Source organism: Vulpes lagopus, chromosome 1 (assembly GCF_018345385.1).
Source record: "Vulpes lagopus strain Blue_001 chromosome 1, ASM1834538v1, whole genome shotgun sequence".
NCBI lineage: Eukaryota > Metazoa > Chordata > Mammalia > Carnivora > Canidae > Vulpes > Vulpes lagopus.
Genome location: NC_054824.1, coordinates 120,857,176 through 120,875,896, shown reverse-complemented (window position 1 = coordinate 120,875,896; position 18,721 = coordinate 120,857,176). Strand labels below are relative to the sequence as shown.

General features: G+C 37.4%; 1 protein-coding gene across 10 annotated transcripts in view; it reads right to left on the bottom strand.

Annotated features, from left to right (window-relative positions):
• Positions 1 to 3,852: 3,852 nt before the first annotated feature.
• The window catches only part of RBBP8 (RB binding protein 8, endonuclease), a 102,842-nt gene continuing 87,973 nt past the window's right edge, over positions 3,853 to 18,721 (bottom strand). For 9 of the 10 annotated variants that reach the window (XM_041754547.1, XM_041754540.1, XM_041754573.1 and 6 more), the window contains 5 exons: positions 17,548 to 17,691; positions 12,701 to 12,773; positions 8,482 to 8,578; positions 5,520 to 5,661; positions 3,853 to 4,249 (listed from right to left, as the gene is read on the bottom strand). In XM_041754547.1, coding sequence (XP_041610481.1) covers positions 4,152 to 4,249; positions 5,520 to 5,661; positions 8,482 to 8,578; positions 12,701 to 12,773; positions 17,548 to 17,691 — 554 coding nt within the window. In that variant the 3' untranslated portion in view covers positions 3,853 to 4,151. The remainder of the gene's footprint in view (positions 4,250 to 5,519; positions 5,662 to 8,481; positions 8,579 to 12,700; positions 12,774 to 17,547; positions 17,692 to 18,721) is intronic. The other variant, XM_041754592.1, reaches the window with a different exon arrangement.

Genomic DNA, 18,721 nt, shown 5'->3' with positions numbered 1-18,721 from the left:
GTCCCAGGACCCATGACCTGAGCTGAAGGCAGACGCTTAACTGACTGAGCTACCCAGGCACCCCAAAGTGTTTCTTTTTCTTAAAGATTTTATTTATTCATGAGAAACACAGAGAGAGGGAGAGACATAGGCAGAGGGAGAAGCAGGCTCCCCACAGGGAGCCCAATGTGGGACTCGATCTGGACTCTGGGATCATGCCCTGAGCCAAAGGCAGACACTCAACGATCAAAGGCTAAGCCATCCAGGCATCCCTATGCATTTTTATTTATTAAAGAGTTTTTAGGGATGCCTGGGTGGCTCAGTGGTTTGAGTGCTTTGGCTCAGGGCGTGATCTCAGAATCTCAGGATTGAGTCCCTCATTGGGCTTCCTGTATAGAAAACCTCAAATTTTAAAAAAGTGCATTTTAAAAACTCATTTAAAGGTAGAGTTGGTCAGGGGCGCCTGGGTGGCTCAGTGGGCTAAGCGTCTGCCTTTGGCTCAGGTCATGATCTCGGGGTCCTGGGATTGAGCCCCATATCAAGCTCCCTGTTCAGAAGGGGGCCTACTTTTCCCTCTCCCTCTGCCCTTCCCCATGACTTGTGTTCTCTCCCACTCACTCTGCTCTTTCTCTAATAATCTTTAAAAAATATAATAAATAAAGATAGAGCTGGTCAATAACAGATAAAAAGGGAGAGGAAAAAAAGGGAGAAGGACCTTAGTTTACCCAACCTCACAGGTTGACTGAAGAGAAAATGAAAAATGCTAGGTATAAATGGTTGGATAGGGCAGCCTGGTGGCTCAGCGGTTTAGTGCCGCCTTCAGCCCGGGGTGTGATCCTGGACCCCTGGGATCGAGTCCCATGTCGGGCTCCCTGCATGGAGCCTGCTTCTCTCTCTGCCTGTGTCTTTGCCTCTCTCTCTCTCTCTGTGTCTTTCATGAGTAAATAAATAAAATCTTTAAAAATAAAATAAATGGTTGGATAACTGTTAAGCTACAGGTTAGACTATCTCTTGCTTCCTGTCTCTGCTTAGGCTGCCTTTTATTTATTCTTTTATTTTTATTAAAAAATATTAAAAAAATTTGAGAGAGAAAGTACTTGAGCAAGTGCAGGGGATAGGGGCGGAGGGAATCTTTCAAGCTGACTCCATGCTGAGTGCAGAGCCTGATGCAGGGCTTGATCCCAGGACCCTGAGATCACAACCTGAATGGAAACCAAGAGTCGGCCACTCAACTGACTGGGCCGCTCAGGCACCCCTTAAGCTTCCTTTTATTTATTTATTTAAAAAAAAAAAAAAAGACTTTATTTATTCATGAGAGACACAGAGAGAGAGAGGCAGAGACACAGGCAGAGGGAGAAGCAAGCTCCATGCAGGGAGCCCGATGTGGACTCGATCCCCGGGTCTCCAGGATCATGCCCTGGGCTGAAGGCAGACGCTCAACCGCTGAGCCACCTGGGCTGCCCCTTAAGCTTCCTTTAAAAAGGGAAATCCATTGGAGATATAGAGCTCTAACTGCACATATGGTGCCTGTTCAAATCCAGGTGTCCCTCAGACTCCTTTAGAAGTACTGGCCTTTAGAAGTACTATACGATAATGGATACAGCTCTGATTCTGGAATTAGGCAATCCTGGGCTCTAATTTTCACCTCTTAGTTATTAGAGGTAGCCCAGTAACAATTAATTATGGTCATTGAGAAACAGGGGAGGTTATTAGGTGGGGCCTTCTGGAAATACTTTTATTTTTTTAAAGATTTTATTTATTTATTAGAGACAGAGAGAGGCAGGCAGAGGGAGAAGCAGGCTCCATCCAGGGAGCCCAACGCGGGACTTGATCCAGGGTCTCCAGGATAATGCCCTGGGCTGAAGGCGGCGCTAAACTGCTAAGCCACCAGGACTGCCATGGAAATAAACTTTTTAAGTTATTTATTTAAGTGATAAATCTCTACGGCCAATGTGGGGCTCGAACCCACCACCCCGAGGTCAAGAGTAACATGCTGTTCTGACTGAGCCAGCCAGGTACCACCTCAATCTAAGTTTATTTGAGTGGAAACTTTTTAAAGAGGGACAGAAACAAATGACATCTTTTTTTCTTTTCCCTTCCTTCTGTTTAGAACATGGACATGATGTTAGAGGTGGCATAGCTACTGCTACTTTATAGTGACAAGGATGAAGGCCACACACAAAGTACAAAAGAGCAGAAAGCTAAAAGAATCTGGGTCCCTGAGGGCATCATGCGGCTGCATTACCAGCCTTGGACTGCTGACCTCCAGACTTTTTAATGTGAGAAAAATAAAACCAGTCATTTGTTGTTTAATCTGTTTTTTAGGTCCATTTTTTTTTCAGCTTAATGTTAAGCTGACACATGAATTCACAAGATTATTTAAGGATTAAAAGAGAAAAATCTATGGAAGAGTATAACACAGTTCCTGGCATATAGCAAAGTTACCACTGAATGGGTGCTATTATTTTGGAGAGATTGGGGACTGCCAGCAGGGAACAAAAATCAAATATAGGATAAACAATTTGGGAAGGGAAGAAAAGTGCTGAATAGAAGCTACAATATGGGGGATGCCTGGGTAGCTCAGTGGTTGAGCATCTGCCTTTGGCTCAGGTGGTGATCTCAGGGTCCTAGGATTGAGTCCCACATCAAGGCTCCCTGCAAGGAGCCTACTTTCCCCTCTGCCTATGTCTCTCCTCTCTTTCTGTGTTTCTCATGAATAAATAAATAAAATCTTAAAAAAAAAACAAAAACAAAACAAGCTACGATAGGGTTGTAAAAAATTCAGATCATGTTTAGAGCCAGGCCATGTGTGTTCTTAAGGGGTCTTGGAGTAGATACTCAGTGTATGTAATTTCTTTTGCTATCCTCTCGGAGAACATAAATTGATATCATGTGTTCATGTGAGAACCTTGATCAACGAAGAAGATGAGACGAGGCAGAGATTTCTAGGAACTCTGAGAACAGTTTTATGTATGTGGTTAGATTTTAGTGAGGCATTCATTCCATTCCGTGTCTCATTTTCTCCTGCTTAAGCAATACTGTCAAAATATGGATTAAAGAAATATTCAAAAAAGACACTGATAAACAAAATGTCACCGAAAATGGGTGACACAAATGTGGTCTGTCATCTTGATGACTCAGACACTAGGTCCCAGAGGAACAGAAGTTTGCTGAATAGAGAAATCTATTTTACTGCCCACTTGGAAGTTAATTAATATCAGTCATTTCAGAAAGACAAATATTACTGAGCTTGAACACATTGGAAGAGAAGAACCTAACAAATTCAGCTTGCAAACTGCACTGGAAAAGTAAAAGTACGATGAAAATAGACTATGTGAAAACCTGGGATATTATGATCAGATCAAAGAATTATGTGAACTTATAGAATATGCAAAAAGAAGAAAGGTTGGTATTTGTGGCTGAGCCTCCAAAGGAATTCACTACAGAATAGTAGCTCATTTCAAGTAAACCAAAGAAGAATGCTGTAAAGTTAAAAGGATTACTAAAATTTAGACTTTTTTTTTTTTTTAAGACTTAAATGTCAGATAGTGGAAAGACCTAAAGAAGAGCAACTGATTGGGACGCCTGGGTGGCTCAGCGGTTAAGTGCCTGCCTTTGGCTCAGAGTGTGATCCTGGATTCCCAGGACTGAGTCCCACATCCTGCTCCTTGCATGGAGCCTGCGTCTCCTCCCTCTACCTGTGTCTCTCATGAATAAATAAATAAAAATCTTAAAAAAAAAAACAAAAAACAAACAACTGATTAAGAGAATGAAAATTTGTAGCGATTCACAAAGCCACTGCTGAATGTAAACACCAAGGGAAGATGGAGTAAAAAGATATGAAAGGCAACAAATCATAGACTACAACTATCATATTTTCAAAATTGTAATAAGGTATTACCAAATAAAGTAAATAAACAACTCTTAAGTTAGAGTGCAAATGAAAGCACCTTACTGTTTTAAAGGTGCAAAGCAAGACAATACAACATAAGCACATCCACATTTTAAATAGTTGTGTGGTGGGTAAATGCCATTTAAAAACACATTCAATAGAAAAATGATTTATAAGTCAGTTTATAGAAGATCAAACAAAATCAATGTTTAATACCAACTTTAACTATAAATAACTAAAAAGAAATGAACTGTCTTCCATCCTGTTTTTGCTTCAACATCTATGTCTTCTGCTCCTTGCCTTTTGGAGAAAACATTGCATTGTAAGGCTGCCGTCTTTTGGGACGAGGACAAGGATCAAGATCTTCCTTAATGTAACCTTAAAAACAAATGACAAATTTAGGAGACTGTATTTGCAACATGTATTTCTCTCAGCATGTACCCAGTAAACATATGACTTATTTAATGCCTTCTAGTTTACATGCTCCTGATTATTAGCCATGCAATGTTAATGAATGAATCATTTCACTACTTATCAAATGTGTTGTATACATTATCTCGGCTAATGCTCACACTCCTTTAAGTAGCCTCCACTATACCTCCTTCACAGATGAGGTAATGGAGACCCAAGGAAGTTAAAGAACTTGTTCAAGTTCACAAAGCCACGAAGTGGAAGAGGCTGACACTTTACTAAATAAATGGCTGTCAAACCTCCAGAACCAGAGCTCTTAAGTACTTTCCTAGTTTGCCTATCAGTTGCAAATGGGGAAAAACTGCTAAACGAGAACTCTTCACTATTACAATAATTCCAGGTGCTTATCAACAAGACTTTCTGTGGCAGTTACTTCTTTAGATGACGTGCCCCTATACTCTTCAATCATCCGATTCTCCTAAGGTATCCTGAATCATGTAGTTTGCACTTTGTCATAACCCCTTAAGGTCATAGTAGGTGTATAAACACAGGGTCTATCCAGATTGTTTAATTCTATTTGATGACCAGGCAGGGTCATCAAGTCAAAGGGAAGGTAATTTGGCTTATTAGTGGGGAAAGTGAAAATATGGTAATGGCTACAAGAGACTTTGCATCTTTTGGAAAAACTATCTTACTACTCAATATCTGGAGCTTCAGAGCTGTATACATTCTCAAGTCATATTAAATGTCAGTGCCAATTTGAAGGCGCTAGTTGCAGCAGTCTTCCAAACAATGGTCCTTTTAACTCAGATATGGTTTATAAATACCCAGCATTCTGGATTAAGTGAGGTTTTAAAATCTAAAATTCAGAGTAGTTGCTTTAAAAAGATACTCTCTTTTTAACGATATAACTTTGCTGGCAACTTTTGTAATGTCATTTTATTAAAAGTCATTTTGATGAAAGGAAAGGATAAACGAGAAATTAACTTTCTGAAATTTGAGTGATAAATGAGGATAATGAATACACAATCGTATTTAAGTGATTATACACAATCTCTGGTTTCAATGACATTACTCACAGTGTTAAAGGTAAGCCTTTTATCTTTAGGAATTTATTTTTACGTCCCAGAACTAGCCTCTGAACAGAAGGTAAAAGGAACCATAGGGAAAAGTCTAATGTTTAGACTTGCATATACACATTATAAAAAAGCCAAAATGTTATAATCTGTACTCTCACCTCTTTCCATACATGTCTGCGTGGAAGGAAAACCAACTTCCCAGAAATTCTCTGGTGTGTTGGGCGGAATGTAGCGGAATCGATGTCTTGAGCAGGAAGCCAATTTCTTTTCTCTTTCTTCTGCTGGAATATCTGCATAATACTAATAATAGAAACTGGTAAGTTTTTTCACTTAGAAATAATAAATGTACTGTTAGGCTTATTGATTACAAACTGGAAGCTAATAAAAAAGCTGTCAAAGTATTCAGCATGTTAAAGGGACGGCTGGGTGGCTCAGTGGTTGAGCATCTGCCTTCGGCTCAAAGAGTGATCCCGCGGTCCTGGGATCGAGTCCCACCATCAGGCTCCCTAGAGGGAGTCTGCTTCTCCTTCTGCCTATGTCTCTGCCTTTCTCTGTGTCTCTCATGAATAAATAAATAAAATCTTAAAACAACAACAACAAAGTATTCAGCATGTTAAGGAAACAACATCCACCGAAGATAATATTAGTAATTAATACTAACAGTAACTAGTGCTGGTCTGTGAAATCTTTGCTCCACAAATGAGAAAAGGAGCCAGGAGCTTGTATCGCAAGGTAAAAGCAATATGCTGCTTTTCTCATTGATAAAGTCTTACAATACAAAAACAAAAACTGCCAGCTTAATAGTGTGCTGAGTGATGTAGTTGATTTGTATACTGGCACAATCTCAACTGTCAGATGAATAACAAAATTGCACTTTGAACAGCACTTTTCTCAGTTGTTATTTGGATATAACATGTGTGTTCTGAAGTAATTTTCTTATTTAAGTAATTTTCTTATCTAAGTTTTTACAAATAAAAGTTTAGCTCTGCAGTTGCAGGTTTCATGACTTCCCCCTTCAGGCTATTTTTTCAATTAGGATCAACGATGTATTGTTTCTTAACAACTGCAAATAAAGAACTTGAACTTCATAAAAACAAGGCTAAAATTTATTTTTATTTTTAAAAAAGATTTTATTTATTTATTCATGAGAGATACAGAGAGAGAGAGGCAGAGACATAGGCAGAGGGAAAAGCAGGCTCCCTGCAGGAAGTATAAAAAAGAAAAGAAAAATTAGGACAGAGGTATATGGGAATTCTCTGTACTTTCTGCTCAATTTTGTTGTGGATCTTACACTTTCAAAAAACAGTTGATTAAAATAAAACAACAGAAGGAAAGCACATAGCAGCTATTTTAGTAGTCCAGAGTGATGAAATGGTGCCTTGGTCCAGGGGATTAGTGGTGGTGAAAGTTAAGTGGGTGGAAATGAGATACACTTTGAAGGTAGAACTGATGGGATTTGCTAATAGATCTGTTACTGAGATACGAAAAGAATAGAGGATAGTTATAAGAGCTTTGGTTTAAATAGCTAGAAGAATGGACTTATAGGAGATTCAGTTGAGTAGGGGATCAGTGGTAAAAACTCTGCTTTTGGAAATGGTGAAATTTGAGATGATTATTACACTTCCATATGTATATTACATATTCCACAGGTCGGAACAGACACTGGGATACATTTTAGCAACTGTCAGCATATAGATAATATTTAAATACACAGGACTGGCACTTTCACTCCTGGTCACGAGAGAGTAACAGAGAACAGATTTATCTCCTATCTTAAACAACAAAAATATTGGAATAAAATATAAGAGACAATGGTTTTTAGAGACTGAATAGCAGACAGCATAAGAAATGATTCCTGAGAAAAAGAAAGCAAATTAACAGTTTGCACTATACCTGTACTATACACTATCCATATGTAACTAACTTTGCTTGGTTATCAAATTTTCTTTCTTTTCTTTTTCTTTCCCCTTTTCTTTCCTTTTCTTTCCTTTCAAGATTTTATTTATTTATTTGAGATCGAGCAAGAGCAAGCATGAGTGGGAGGTGAGGGGTGGACAGAGGGAGAAGCAGACTCCCTGCTGAGCAGGGAGCCCAATGTGGAACTTGATCCCAGGGCTCCAGGATCACGCCCTGAGCCGAAGGCAGATGCTCAACTGCTGAACCACCCAGACGTCCCAAAAGAAAATTTTAAAGGGGGACTAAATCATTAGAGGCAGGCATCTAGTAGCTAACAGATAGCAAGGGAAGTAATTAAAAAAACATGTTTCAGAAAAACACAGAACCTGCATGAGATATTTAGTGATAGGATAATTAGTACTAATTCTACGTCATTAGTCCAAGATAGCCAATATATAAAAGGAAAATGTAATTGTGTTCAAGGATGACACAGAACCTGTTCATCACATTTTGTTTAGGAAGGAGTATTTGGGGAAAAAGTTAAGAGCTTATAGTTATCAATTATTTAGAAAAAAAAATTATGGATACATCTCATTTCCTGAGAGTACTGGTATAATAAATGTTAAAGATTCCTACTAAAATATCAGAATTTTCCCCAACAGCAATAGAATAAGGAAGGGTCTTTGCTATAATATAACACCAGGGGAAAGAAATTAAAACAAATACAAATAAACAGGGAAAAGAAAAACGGCACAAATGTCTTAAGCTGGTAAAATGAATGAGGGCTTAGGCTCCAAATTCACTTAGTGAAAGTCTGAGAGACTGAGGGCTTTCATTTCCATGTATTTAGATCTCTCAAGTCACAGCCAGTGTGCTCTTTAATTATGCATCCTGCTATTCCTGGCTCAAACTAGGTTTCTAGATACAAATATAGTCTCTATGATTTTTAAGTCATGCATTCTATGATCTATAAAGCCATATTTTTTTTTATTTTATTTTATTTTTTTTTTTAATTTTTTATTTATTTATGATAGTCACAGAGAGAGAGAGAGGCAGAGAGAGAAGCAGGCTCCATGCACTGGGAGCCTGATGTGGGATTCGATCCCGGGTCTCCAGGATCGCGCCCTGGGCCAAAGGCAGGCGCCAAACCGCTGCGCCACCCAGGGATCCCTATAAAGCCATATTTTAAAAAATCCACTGGACAGTATTTACATTAGTACTTACAATTTCACATTCCTTGCATGTGTGTCCAAGCAATTTCCTTCTCTCTTCTTTTTTCCGAACTACCTCAATATGAGGAAAATTTTGTAACCTAGTCTCTCTGGAAGAAAAAGGAATTAAATTTAAAAATTAATCCACTGTTACTACAAAGATCTTTGGTTTAGATTTTTAATTAATGAAGGTGAGAGCCTAGAGGAGAAATAATCCCAAAACATTTATTCATTTTACTTGAAATGTTTATTATGTTAGAAAAACATTTTGGGCAGCCCCAGTGGCGCAGTGGTTTAGCGCCGCCTGCAGCCCAGGGCGTGATCCTGGAGACCCTGGATGGAGTCCCACATCAGGCTCTCTGCATGGAGCCTGCTTCTCTCTCTGTGTCTCTATGAATAAATATATAAAATCTTAAAAAAAAAACAACACATTTTTTCATGCATTCTTCTCTAATTACTTATTAGATACCTACTATTTGTCAGGTATTTTTATGTATATTGTTCTCTAACTGAAAAGAAAAAACCCTATTACTTCATAGTTTTGGCTCTGGATGGCAGAAAATAATATATAAAACAACCTAATTTATTATTATTATTTAAAGATTTTATTTATTTATTTAGAGAGAGAACATGTGGGCAGTCGGGAGGAGTCGAGAAGGACAGAGATAATCCCAGGCAGCCTCTGTGCTGAGCATGGAACCTGATGTGGGGCTTGATCTCACAACCCTGAGATCATGACTTGTGCTGAGACCAAGAGTCAGATGCTTAACTGACTGAGCCACCCAGGAGCCCTGAAAATAACCTAATTTAAAAAGAAATGCTGTTCTATTAAAGTCAGGAATTGGTATTCCATAACATAACCAAGAAAGAGAATAACTGCCTGTTAATTCAGTTTTCTTTAAGAACCTGTATTTCTGGGCTAATCTACTCCCCTCCCTCAAAAAAGAGATTCAATGGGATGCCTGGGTGGCTCAGGGGTTGAGTGCCTGCCTTTGGCTCAGGTCGTGATCCCGGGGTCCTGGGACTGAGTTTCATATCGGGCTTCCCGCAGGGAGCTTGCTTCTTCTCCCTCTGCTTAGGTCTCTAGCTCTCTCTGTCTCTCACAAATAAATTAAAAAAAAAAAAAGAAAAGAAAAGATTCACCTGTTTGTATGTTATTTGTCATTTTCTCTAAAAATTCCTTTTGCTGCCTCCACCAACCCTAGATACTTCAAAATGTTAGGAATAATTATTTGTGCTTGTCCTTAAATGGATCAGATCCTACTGAGAACTACTGGGAACTGAAGAGGGTCAAAGCCATGAGGTATGTATTAATGAGGTATAGAGTGTTTTGGGAAGAAAGAGCAAGCAGAAAGTATGGAACTTTTTAATATACTGTATCCTGCTATAAATTTTAAAGCCAAATATAGAAAGTCCAAACTTACAAAATAGGTAAATGAAGAATTAAATGATGGTATATATATTTGTTTATAATAGAAATCTCCCCCAGGAGCTTCAACAGCCTGACTCACAAAATCTGATTTGTGAAACGATTTATTGGTAACATATCTACTCCTCTGAGGCATTCTGATCACATGCCCCTCTAGTTGACAAATACTTTCTCTCAAAAGGAAGCTTTAATTGCTCTAGATCAAAGTATATGAGGTTATAGGTTCTGGGGTGGGGCTAAAACCCAGGAACTCTCAACTTTAGAACAATCTGTAACTTAAAAGGACAGATAAAAATTGCTTTCTTTCAAATAGTTTATGGACTTTTAAAAGCTTTTGCAGAATACATTTTGGCCATATCCTCTCCTTTGTTGTTTATTCTGCTTTTGTTGTTAAAATGCTGTCAGGAATCTATTAGCACTCTGGCATCTGTAGCAGACCTTAAGCATCACCTAAAAGATTACTAAGCTTCTTGTTCTAAAAAACAACCCATCTTCCCAGGCTTTGCTAGTATTGTCTATGGGGAAAGGAATAATGCTAATCTTAAGACTTTTACCATCCTTATGCCTTATACTCAACTCTTAGGTCTCCAGCTATCTAATGGTTTCAGAATAAATAGAACTACACATGCTTTTAAAAAGTTAGTGAACCTTCAATATGAAAAATTTGAAATGACAGTTCTTACTCTGCAATCCTACTTCAAGGAATCTACCCCAAAGATACACAACAATACAAAAAGAGAATGTACGTTATTCACTGCAGTGTTCTGTGTTAGCAAAACTATAAACATCCCAAATACCCATTACTAAGGAAGAAACTATGGTACAAACATAAAATACTATGCAACTAAAAAGAGAAATGTGGAATACCATCATACAAAATTATGAGTGATTTCTAGCATATATACTTAAATGAAAAAATCAAAAGCAAAATGGAGAGAAATATATATAACACCCTACCATTTGTTTAAGGGGAGAGAAAACAAAAATATATTTCTGTATAGATATCTTTTATTTTTTAAAAAAGACTGAAAATCCTCATTTTTAATGAATGGTTACCTTTAGGGGTGGGAGCTGATACAGTAATGGGGACAATGACAGAAACTAGAGTATCTGAAAACACCTTGTTTTGTAGCCTCTGAAACCATGTACGTATTTTACATAATTAAAAAAAATATTTATTTATTCATGAGAGACACAGAGAGAGGCAGAGAGAGAAGCAGGCTCCATTCAGGGAGCCCAACACGGGACTTGATCCCGGGACTCTGGGATCAGGCCCCGAGCCAAAGACAGATGCCCAACCACTAAGCCACACAGGCATCCCTATTTTACATAATTTTTTTAAAAAGAATTAAGATAAAAAGAAAAAATTTCTACAAAATTCAAAAGCAAAATAAAGCAAACCAAAGACTGAATCAGTGACATACCTACACAAAAAATAATTATTTTTTGTGTATTTTTCCAAATGGCTTTAAAGCACAGTGACTGGACTGTACATTTATAATAGTCCTAACTTTTTTCATTTTTATAATTTTTATTGTATGAAAATTTGCAGATAACATGGTTGTTCTAATAGATCTTAAGAACAACCCCCCCCACAAAAACACATTAAACCATTTTCATAAATCATAATTATTGGTGATAATTTATGTTATTCTGAGATTGCTCAATATACTAAAGAATAAATAAAGTTAAAGAGAAATGTTGTTGATAGCATTGAGAGGTGGGATTCTCAGAAGGGGAAAGTAGGTACAGATGTGAGACAAAAGAGGTTATTACATAAAGATCTTGAAGTTGCAGCTATCAATATGAAAAAGTATCGTTATCTTAAAAATCAAAATGAAACAAAAACCTTATTCCTAACTCTGTCCACCCAAAAGATCTAGAAACAATGACTAATAGTAGCAATGAACAACCCTAGTGCTCAGAATAAAACACACAAAACATTTAAATCCATGAGTTCATAATAACACCATAAATAAAAACTCCCTACTCTCATAATCTTGGGATGGAGGCCTGCATTGGGCTCCCTGCTCAGTGGGGGTCTGCTTCTCCCTCTCACTCTGCCCCTCCCCCTGCTCATGCTCTCTCTCAAATAAACAAAATCTTTAAATAAAAAAAACCAAACAAACAGAATTTGCCACCTTTGAACAAAGGGCACAAAGCAGCATCATGGTTCAAAATCAAGATGTTCAGTTTTTCTTTTAAGGTTTAAAAACAAAACCCTCATGTGGGACGCCTGGGTGCAACGGTTTAGCGCCTGCCTTTGGCCCAGGGTGTGATCCTGGAGACTCAAGATCAAGTCCCACGTCAGGCTCCCTGCATGAAGCCTGCTTCTTTCTGCCTGTGTCTCTGCCTCTTTCTCTGGGTCTCTCATGATTACATAAATAAAATCTTTAATAAAACAAAAACAATAACAAAAAAAAACAACCCTCATGCAATAATTCTTAAGCACAACCTAAGGCTTGCCACCTAAAGTCTTATTACTATGTAAGTTACAGTATATAATTTAACAAATTCCTGAAATTTAAATAAAGTCCACAATAAAACAGAACCGGAATAACATTTGTTATAAAAAAGAGAAAATAACTATTGCCATTGTTAGAGTAGTGGTGATATCAATTGCCTTATTTGTAATATTAATTTTTATGCCTGACTCCATCTTTTTTTATGACGATAAAATAAAATAAGTGATCTGCACCTGTTTTTAACCAAAGTAGCAATTTAACAGTTCAGTGATACTCTGACAACGATAGCTCTGTTTTACTTCCAATCACATCACTAGTATTAATCAAGGCCAACTTACCTTTCATCATCCTTAAAATATAGCTCCACAGATGCTTTCTGCTTGACTTTATCTTGTTTATTATCATCATGAACTGTAAACAAAACACACATACCACACACTGAATGAAGAACTAAGAAAAAGTTTTTTTTGCAACAGGAATGACTTATATCAAAACTTCCATTCTTATTGGATTTCATACTGTAGGCTACTGGGCAATTCATTTAAATTTTCTGTAAATTTTTTTTTCGTCTGCTTAATGAGCTGATTATCTTGTTTACCTCAGAATTACTCGAGACAAAAATCTTACCTAGAAAACTATTTTAATTAAAAAAAATTAAAAAAAGATTTTATTTATTCATGAGAGACACACACAGAGAGAGAGGCAGAGACATAGGCAGAGGAGGAAGCAGGCCCCCCGCTGAGTAGGGAGCCCAGTGCGGGACTTGATACTTGAGTTCTGGGATCATGCCCTGAGCCAAAGGCAGATGCCCAACCACTGAGCTACCCAGGTGTCCCTAGAAAACTATTTTAGATTTAAAAACTATATATACGACATATATGTACATATGTGTAGATTACATATAAATATCAAGTATTTTAGACTTTATAAAAAGAGTTAGTCTGATGCCCATTATCATTTGGCATCAGACAAGACAGCTTTTAATAAGTTTCATTTTTAGTCTTGTTGATTTTTATTTTTAAAGTAAGCTCTATGCCCAACATAGGGTTCAAACTCACAACCCTGAGATCAAGAGTCACAAGCTCCAAGTAGGTGGTCCAGTCCTACTGATTTTTATAATGTGTCTTTGAGGTAGATTAACTAGGAAATAGAGGTTAAAAAGTTTTATCAGAAAATTGGTGACAAAATTAGAACAGAAGCTCAGGGAAATGAATCCCAAATTGTCTAGACCCAAATAGCCAACTGCTATTGTGTATTCAAATAATCAAAATTTATCAAGCATCTTGCTAAGTTCTGGCCATGTAATGTCCAACAGAAGAAACCAGGTCTCCTGTCCTCCTGGAGTATATGCCACAGTGAGGGAAAAAGGCATTAAGCAAGTAGATAGCTAAAGCTTATCTGAGGAAGTGGGAACTACTTCAGCCACAAAAAGCAAGAGTGGAGAATGGAGAAGGTTCCAGGTAAAGTTCTTGAGATGGGATAAAGTTTGGTATATTATAAGAACTAAGAAAAGGCCAGTGTGGTTGAGATTGAGTGAAGAAAGGTGTTAGGAAAGATGAGACTGAAGGGGTAGGCAAGTACCATATCATGATGTGCTCTGAAGACCAAAAATAGTTTCCCTGGAAGTTTCCTCCTGTTCTGCTTCTCAAACACATGTTCCCTGCTGTCTCTTCCCTTCCCCTCTAGAGGGATGATTTCTGCCACCACAGCTTAGTTATGCTGGTTTTAAAACTTTGTATCAATGGAATTACATAGTATGTATTCTTTTCCATCTTTTGGATTTTTCTAGCTCAATAGATTTTAGATTATTGCTGAGTCTAATACCCTCCTTTTTGTTGACAAGTAGATGAGTTTACCACAATTTGTATTTCGTTACCTGTTGATGGACATTTGGTTTATTTCTAGTTTTGAGCTCCTACAAATAGCACTATGAACATTCTTGAGCACAATGCTTTAAGAATGTGTTTTCATTTTTTTAAAAAAAAGATTTTATTTATTTATTTAAGAGAGAGAGCATGAGCAGTACGGGATGGGGGAAGAGAAGGAAAGAAAAGCAAGCACCCCACTGAGCAGGGAGCCTGATGTGGAGCTTGATCCCAGGACTCTGGGATCATGACCTGAGCTGAAGGCAGATGCTTAACCGATTAAGCCACCCATGTGCCTCTGTTTTCATTTTTCTTGTTTATATTATATACCTAGGAATGGAATTGCTAGGTACTATGGTGGGTATGTATATAACTTTATAAGAAACTGACAAACCTCAATAAAACTGTTAAAAAAAGCCTTGCTGAACTCTTTTCCATAGCACAATTTTATATTCCCACTAGCAAAGAATGAGAGTTCCAGTTGCTCTTCACTCTTGCTCATGTCAGATATTTTTTTTTCTCATGTCAGATATTACCAGTCTTTTTAACCATTTCAGTGGATGTGAAGTGGTATCTCAGTCCCTCATGTCCAATAATGTTGGGAATATATTTTATTTATTTATTTTTAATTTTTTTTTTTATGTTGAGCATATTTACATGTGTTTACTGGCCCTTCAAATATCTTTTCATTGAAGGTTTTTAAGTAAGAAGATAATACAATCCAACTTACATGTGAAATAAATGAATTTTAATTTTGTGCAGAGAATGGATTGAAAAGGAGAAACAACTGTCATAAAAAGACTAGTCAGGAGGCCTGCAGTTGAAGAGGTGGAGAGGAGAGTGGCTGAGACTAGAGCAGTGGCTACAAAGATGGAGAGAAGTGAAGTGATAGGAGACATTTTGGAGATAGTAGTGCCAGGGTATCAGACTGGGCATGATGAGGAGGTGAAAGGAGAAGTCAAATATGACTCCCACATTTCTATCTTTAGTAATCAGGACGATAGTAACTGAGGTTTAAGGAGACCAGGAAAGGCAGGGGTAGATCAAATTTCGGTAGGAAAATAAAGATTTCTAATTTGAATTTATTAAGTTCAAGGTGTTCATAAGATGTCCAAGAGGTAGCTGGATTCAAGCCTGGGGTTCAGAAGAGAGAGGACAAGGCTAGGAATAATGAATATATAGAAACGTCTTCACATGACTTCCACTACAACACATATTCCTGTTTCCTTCCTATTTCACTAGCTGTAGCTTCTTCCAACTTCCTTTGCTGGCTCTTCTTTCTTTCTCCGATCTTTTAAAGTTGTCATACCCTAGAGGTCAGAACTTGAAATGCTTCTCTGATCTCACTCAGTTTTGTGGCCTTAAGTACCATCATCTACTTGCTGTTGACCTCCTGCCCCCTAAATCATTTCTTTATCCTGGAGGTCCTGTCCAAACTCAACACCCTATCAATTACCTACTGATACTTCCACTTGAATATCTAGTAAAGTATTAACATGTCTGGAGCTAAGCTTTTGGTACCCTCCCTGAAACTTGTTCTTTCTAAAAAAGATGAGGTAGAATTTTGTGATATGACGGTCAAGAAAACGAAATAAATGGACAGTAAAATCCTAAACCATGTGACTGAGAAAAATGAAAAAGTCTGAAAGGTCATTTGGTAAGAAATAAATGGAACCTGGCCTGGATACGTTAAGCTTAAGTTGTTGAAGAGACACAAAAGTAGCATTTGCATTTATATTACATTTTCTCTAAGAATTGCAGGACTGGGATTCATCAGAGAGGTCAAACTAGAGATACAGAGGTAGTTAAGAAAAGCATGAGAAAAATATATGAGAAAGAAACAGAGTCCTGGGATACTCTAGGAAGCAGAAGTTCCCAGAGATCAAAAGAACAGTACAGCACTGACACAAATGATTAAGTGAGAAGAAACTTTGGGATGGTCAGTGTAAGATGTAACTTAAGAAAAAAAAGACAGAAATTAACAATTATGTCTAGTAAAAGAACCCCCCCGCCCCTTAAAGATTTTATTTACTCATGAAAGACACAGAAAGAGAGGCAGAGACACAGGCAGAGGGAGAAGCAGGCTCCATGTGGGAACCCGATGTGGGACTCGATCCCAGGTCTCCAGGATCACGCCCTGAGCTAAAGGCATATGATCAACCACTGGAGCCACCCAAGTGCCCCTTCCTCTCCCCCCCTAAAGTGAAAACAATTAGCAAAAGGCTCTTCTTGGGGGAAAAAAGTAAGCTGAACAGTTGTACATTTTTATTACAAAAGTTGGCCTGATCAAATTTTTGCTATGGACTGAACAAGCAAAAAACCCTGCTGTTTTGTACCTTTGGTTAAGGTCTTTCTCGCTTTGAGCTAATAAGGGCTGTATTTTTAAAAACCTGATGGAAGCACAAGGAAAACATAATCAAGAGAATGTACTATAGCAGAAGGTGTGCTCATTTATAACCTTTGCACTGGACTACAAATTCCCTTTTATTCACAAAAAGAAAATGAGACATTTAACTTTAACTTTCAATTCAGATTATCTACTTGGAGTTTCACTTATTCTTTTGATTGCTACCTTGCACTATAAACTACTGCTTCTAACATAAAGAGTTTTAAAAAGATTGATACATATAGTTACATTATGTTGTTTGGGAAGGAAGGTAAAGCATTCAAACAGAAAATGAGTCTGAATTTTCTATAAAACTTTCTCCTTCCACTGTATTACAATGATTAATTTATTACTTGACAAAAAAAATCTCAAAACTTTTATGAACTTTATGAGTAAGGTACAAAGAAATTTGTAGTATTCAATCAAGATTAATTTTTTAGTTTTTAAAGATTTTATTTATTTGAGAGAGTGAGAGCGCAAAACTGAGAGGGTGAGAGTGTACAAGAGAGCATGAGCGGAGGGAGGGGCAGAGGGAGCAGCAGACTCCCCACTGAGTAGGGAGCTGGACCTGGGGCTTAATCCCAGGACCCTGGGATCATGACCTGAACCAAAGGTAGCCACTTAACCAACCAAGCCACCCAGGCACCTCAATTTCTTAGTTTTGATGAATATTTTATGGTAGTATTTAATATAAGGGGAAACTGAATGAAAGGTACAGAGAATTCTCTTAATTATTTTTTTCCTTCTGAGCTATCTTTTGTAACTCTTTTACTGGTCTGAAATTATCTCACTATCTAAAAGAAATTTATGTAAGAAATATGAAATTTTAATTGTTAATATATACCTCATCAAGCCTTTGTTAACTAGCTCCTTGACTTGATTTACTAAACTGAGTGTAACTGAGGAGCCATAATTAGGAAGAAAATAGTCTTACTCTTTGGTTTCTTTGTGGTAGTTGACAATCCCTCTTCTTCATCTGCCACCTGGGGGAAGCTATCTGCCAAACAGGATTCATATTCTTCATGTGTTGTCCGATCAAACATATCTTCCAAGCTATCATTCATTTTTCTTTCTCCATCTGTGTAAAAGAGCATTGGCTTAGGGCAAGAAGCAAGCTTTTTGCTTTCTATGTAGACCAATGTGAAATGTGTAGTAACTGCCACAAAATACACTTGCCTCAGATGTACATGGGGCAACAATAAACCAAGTCTAGATAGTTACTGTATTTATAAAGACTTAGCGCTTTAAATGTCCCTTACTCATGTGCAGAGAATGCTACTTTTTTGTTGCTGTCATTACATACATAAAAATCTTTTTCTCCCTCTTAGCTCATGTATAATTCATACTATGCAGGGCAGTGCTGGTGGCTCAGTGGTTTAACACCACCTTCGGCCCAGGGCATGATTCTGGAGACCCAGGATCGAGTCCCACGTTGGGCTCCCTGCATGGAGCCTGCTTCTCCCTCTGCCTGTGCCTCATTCTCTCTTTCATGATTAAATAAATAAAATCTTTATAAAAAAAATAGTAATTCATACTATGCTAAAACGAGTCTTACCAAAAACTGTAAGGAATAGAATATGCATCATAATGAATGATGAAAAATACTAAGTTTAAATAAAATGTGTATAAACAGCTGACATTAAAATCTATAGAATCTTGCTCATCTGCTTTTTTTCTAATGTACTTGCAAAAAATGTAATTTCTTACATCATTATTAACCATTTCTTACCATCATTATTGGTAATTGAATACTGATAGAAATAATGAATTCAATTCCTCATTTGAAATGTTAAGTGCTAAATTCATCTTCAGAGTACTAACTACATTTCCTACTATATAATCACATTTTGAAAAACAGCAGTTAACTAAAAAACAGAAATAGATCCAACTGGCTAACAAAGATGATGGAGCAGAAGCCTGCTGAAATTCCTCTCTATAAAAGAATCACTTCCCCAACCCCCAATCCCTCTCTTTCTTTTTTAAACAGAAATAAGGAAAACATTATCAGGAGCTGATACCAGAACAAAATACTCTTAAAACCAAAATATCTTCTTCTTCTTCTTCTTCTTTTTTTTTTTTTTTTTTAAAGATTTTACTTATTTATTCAT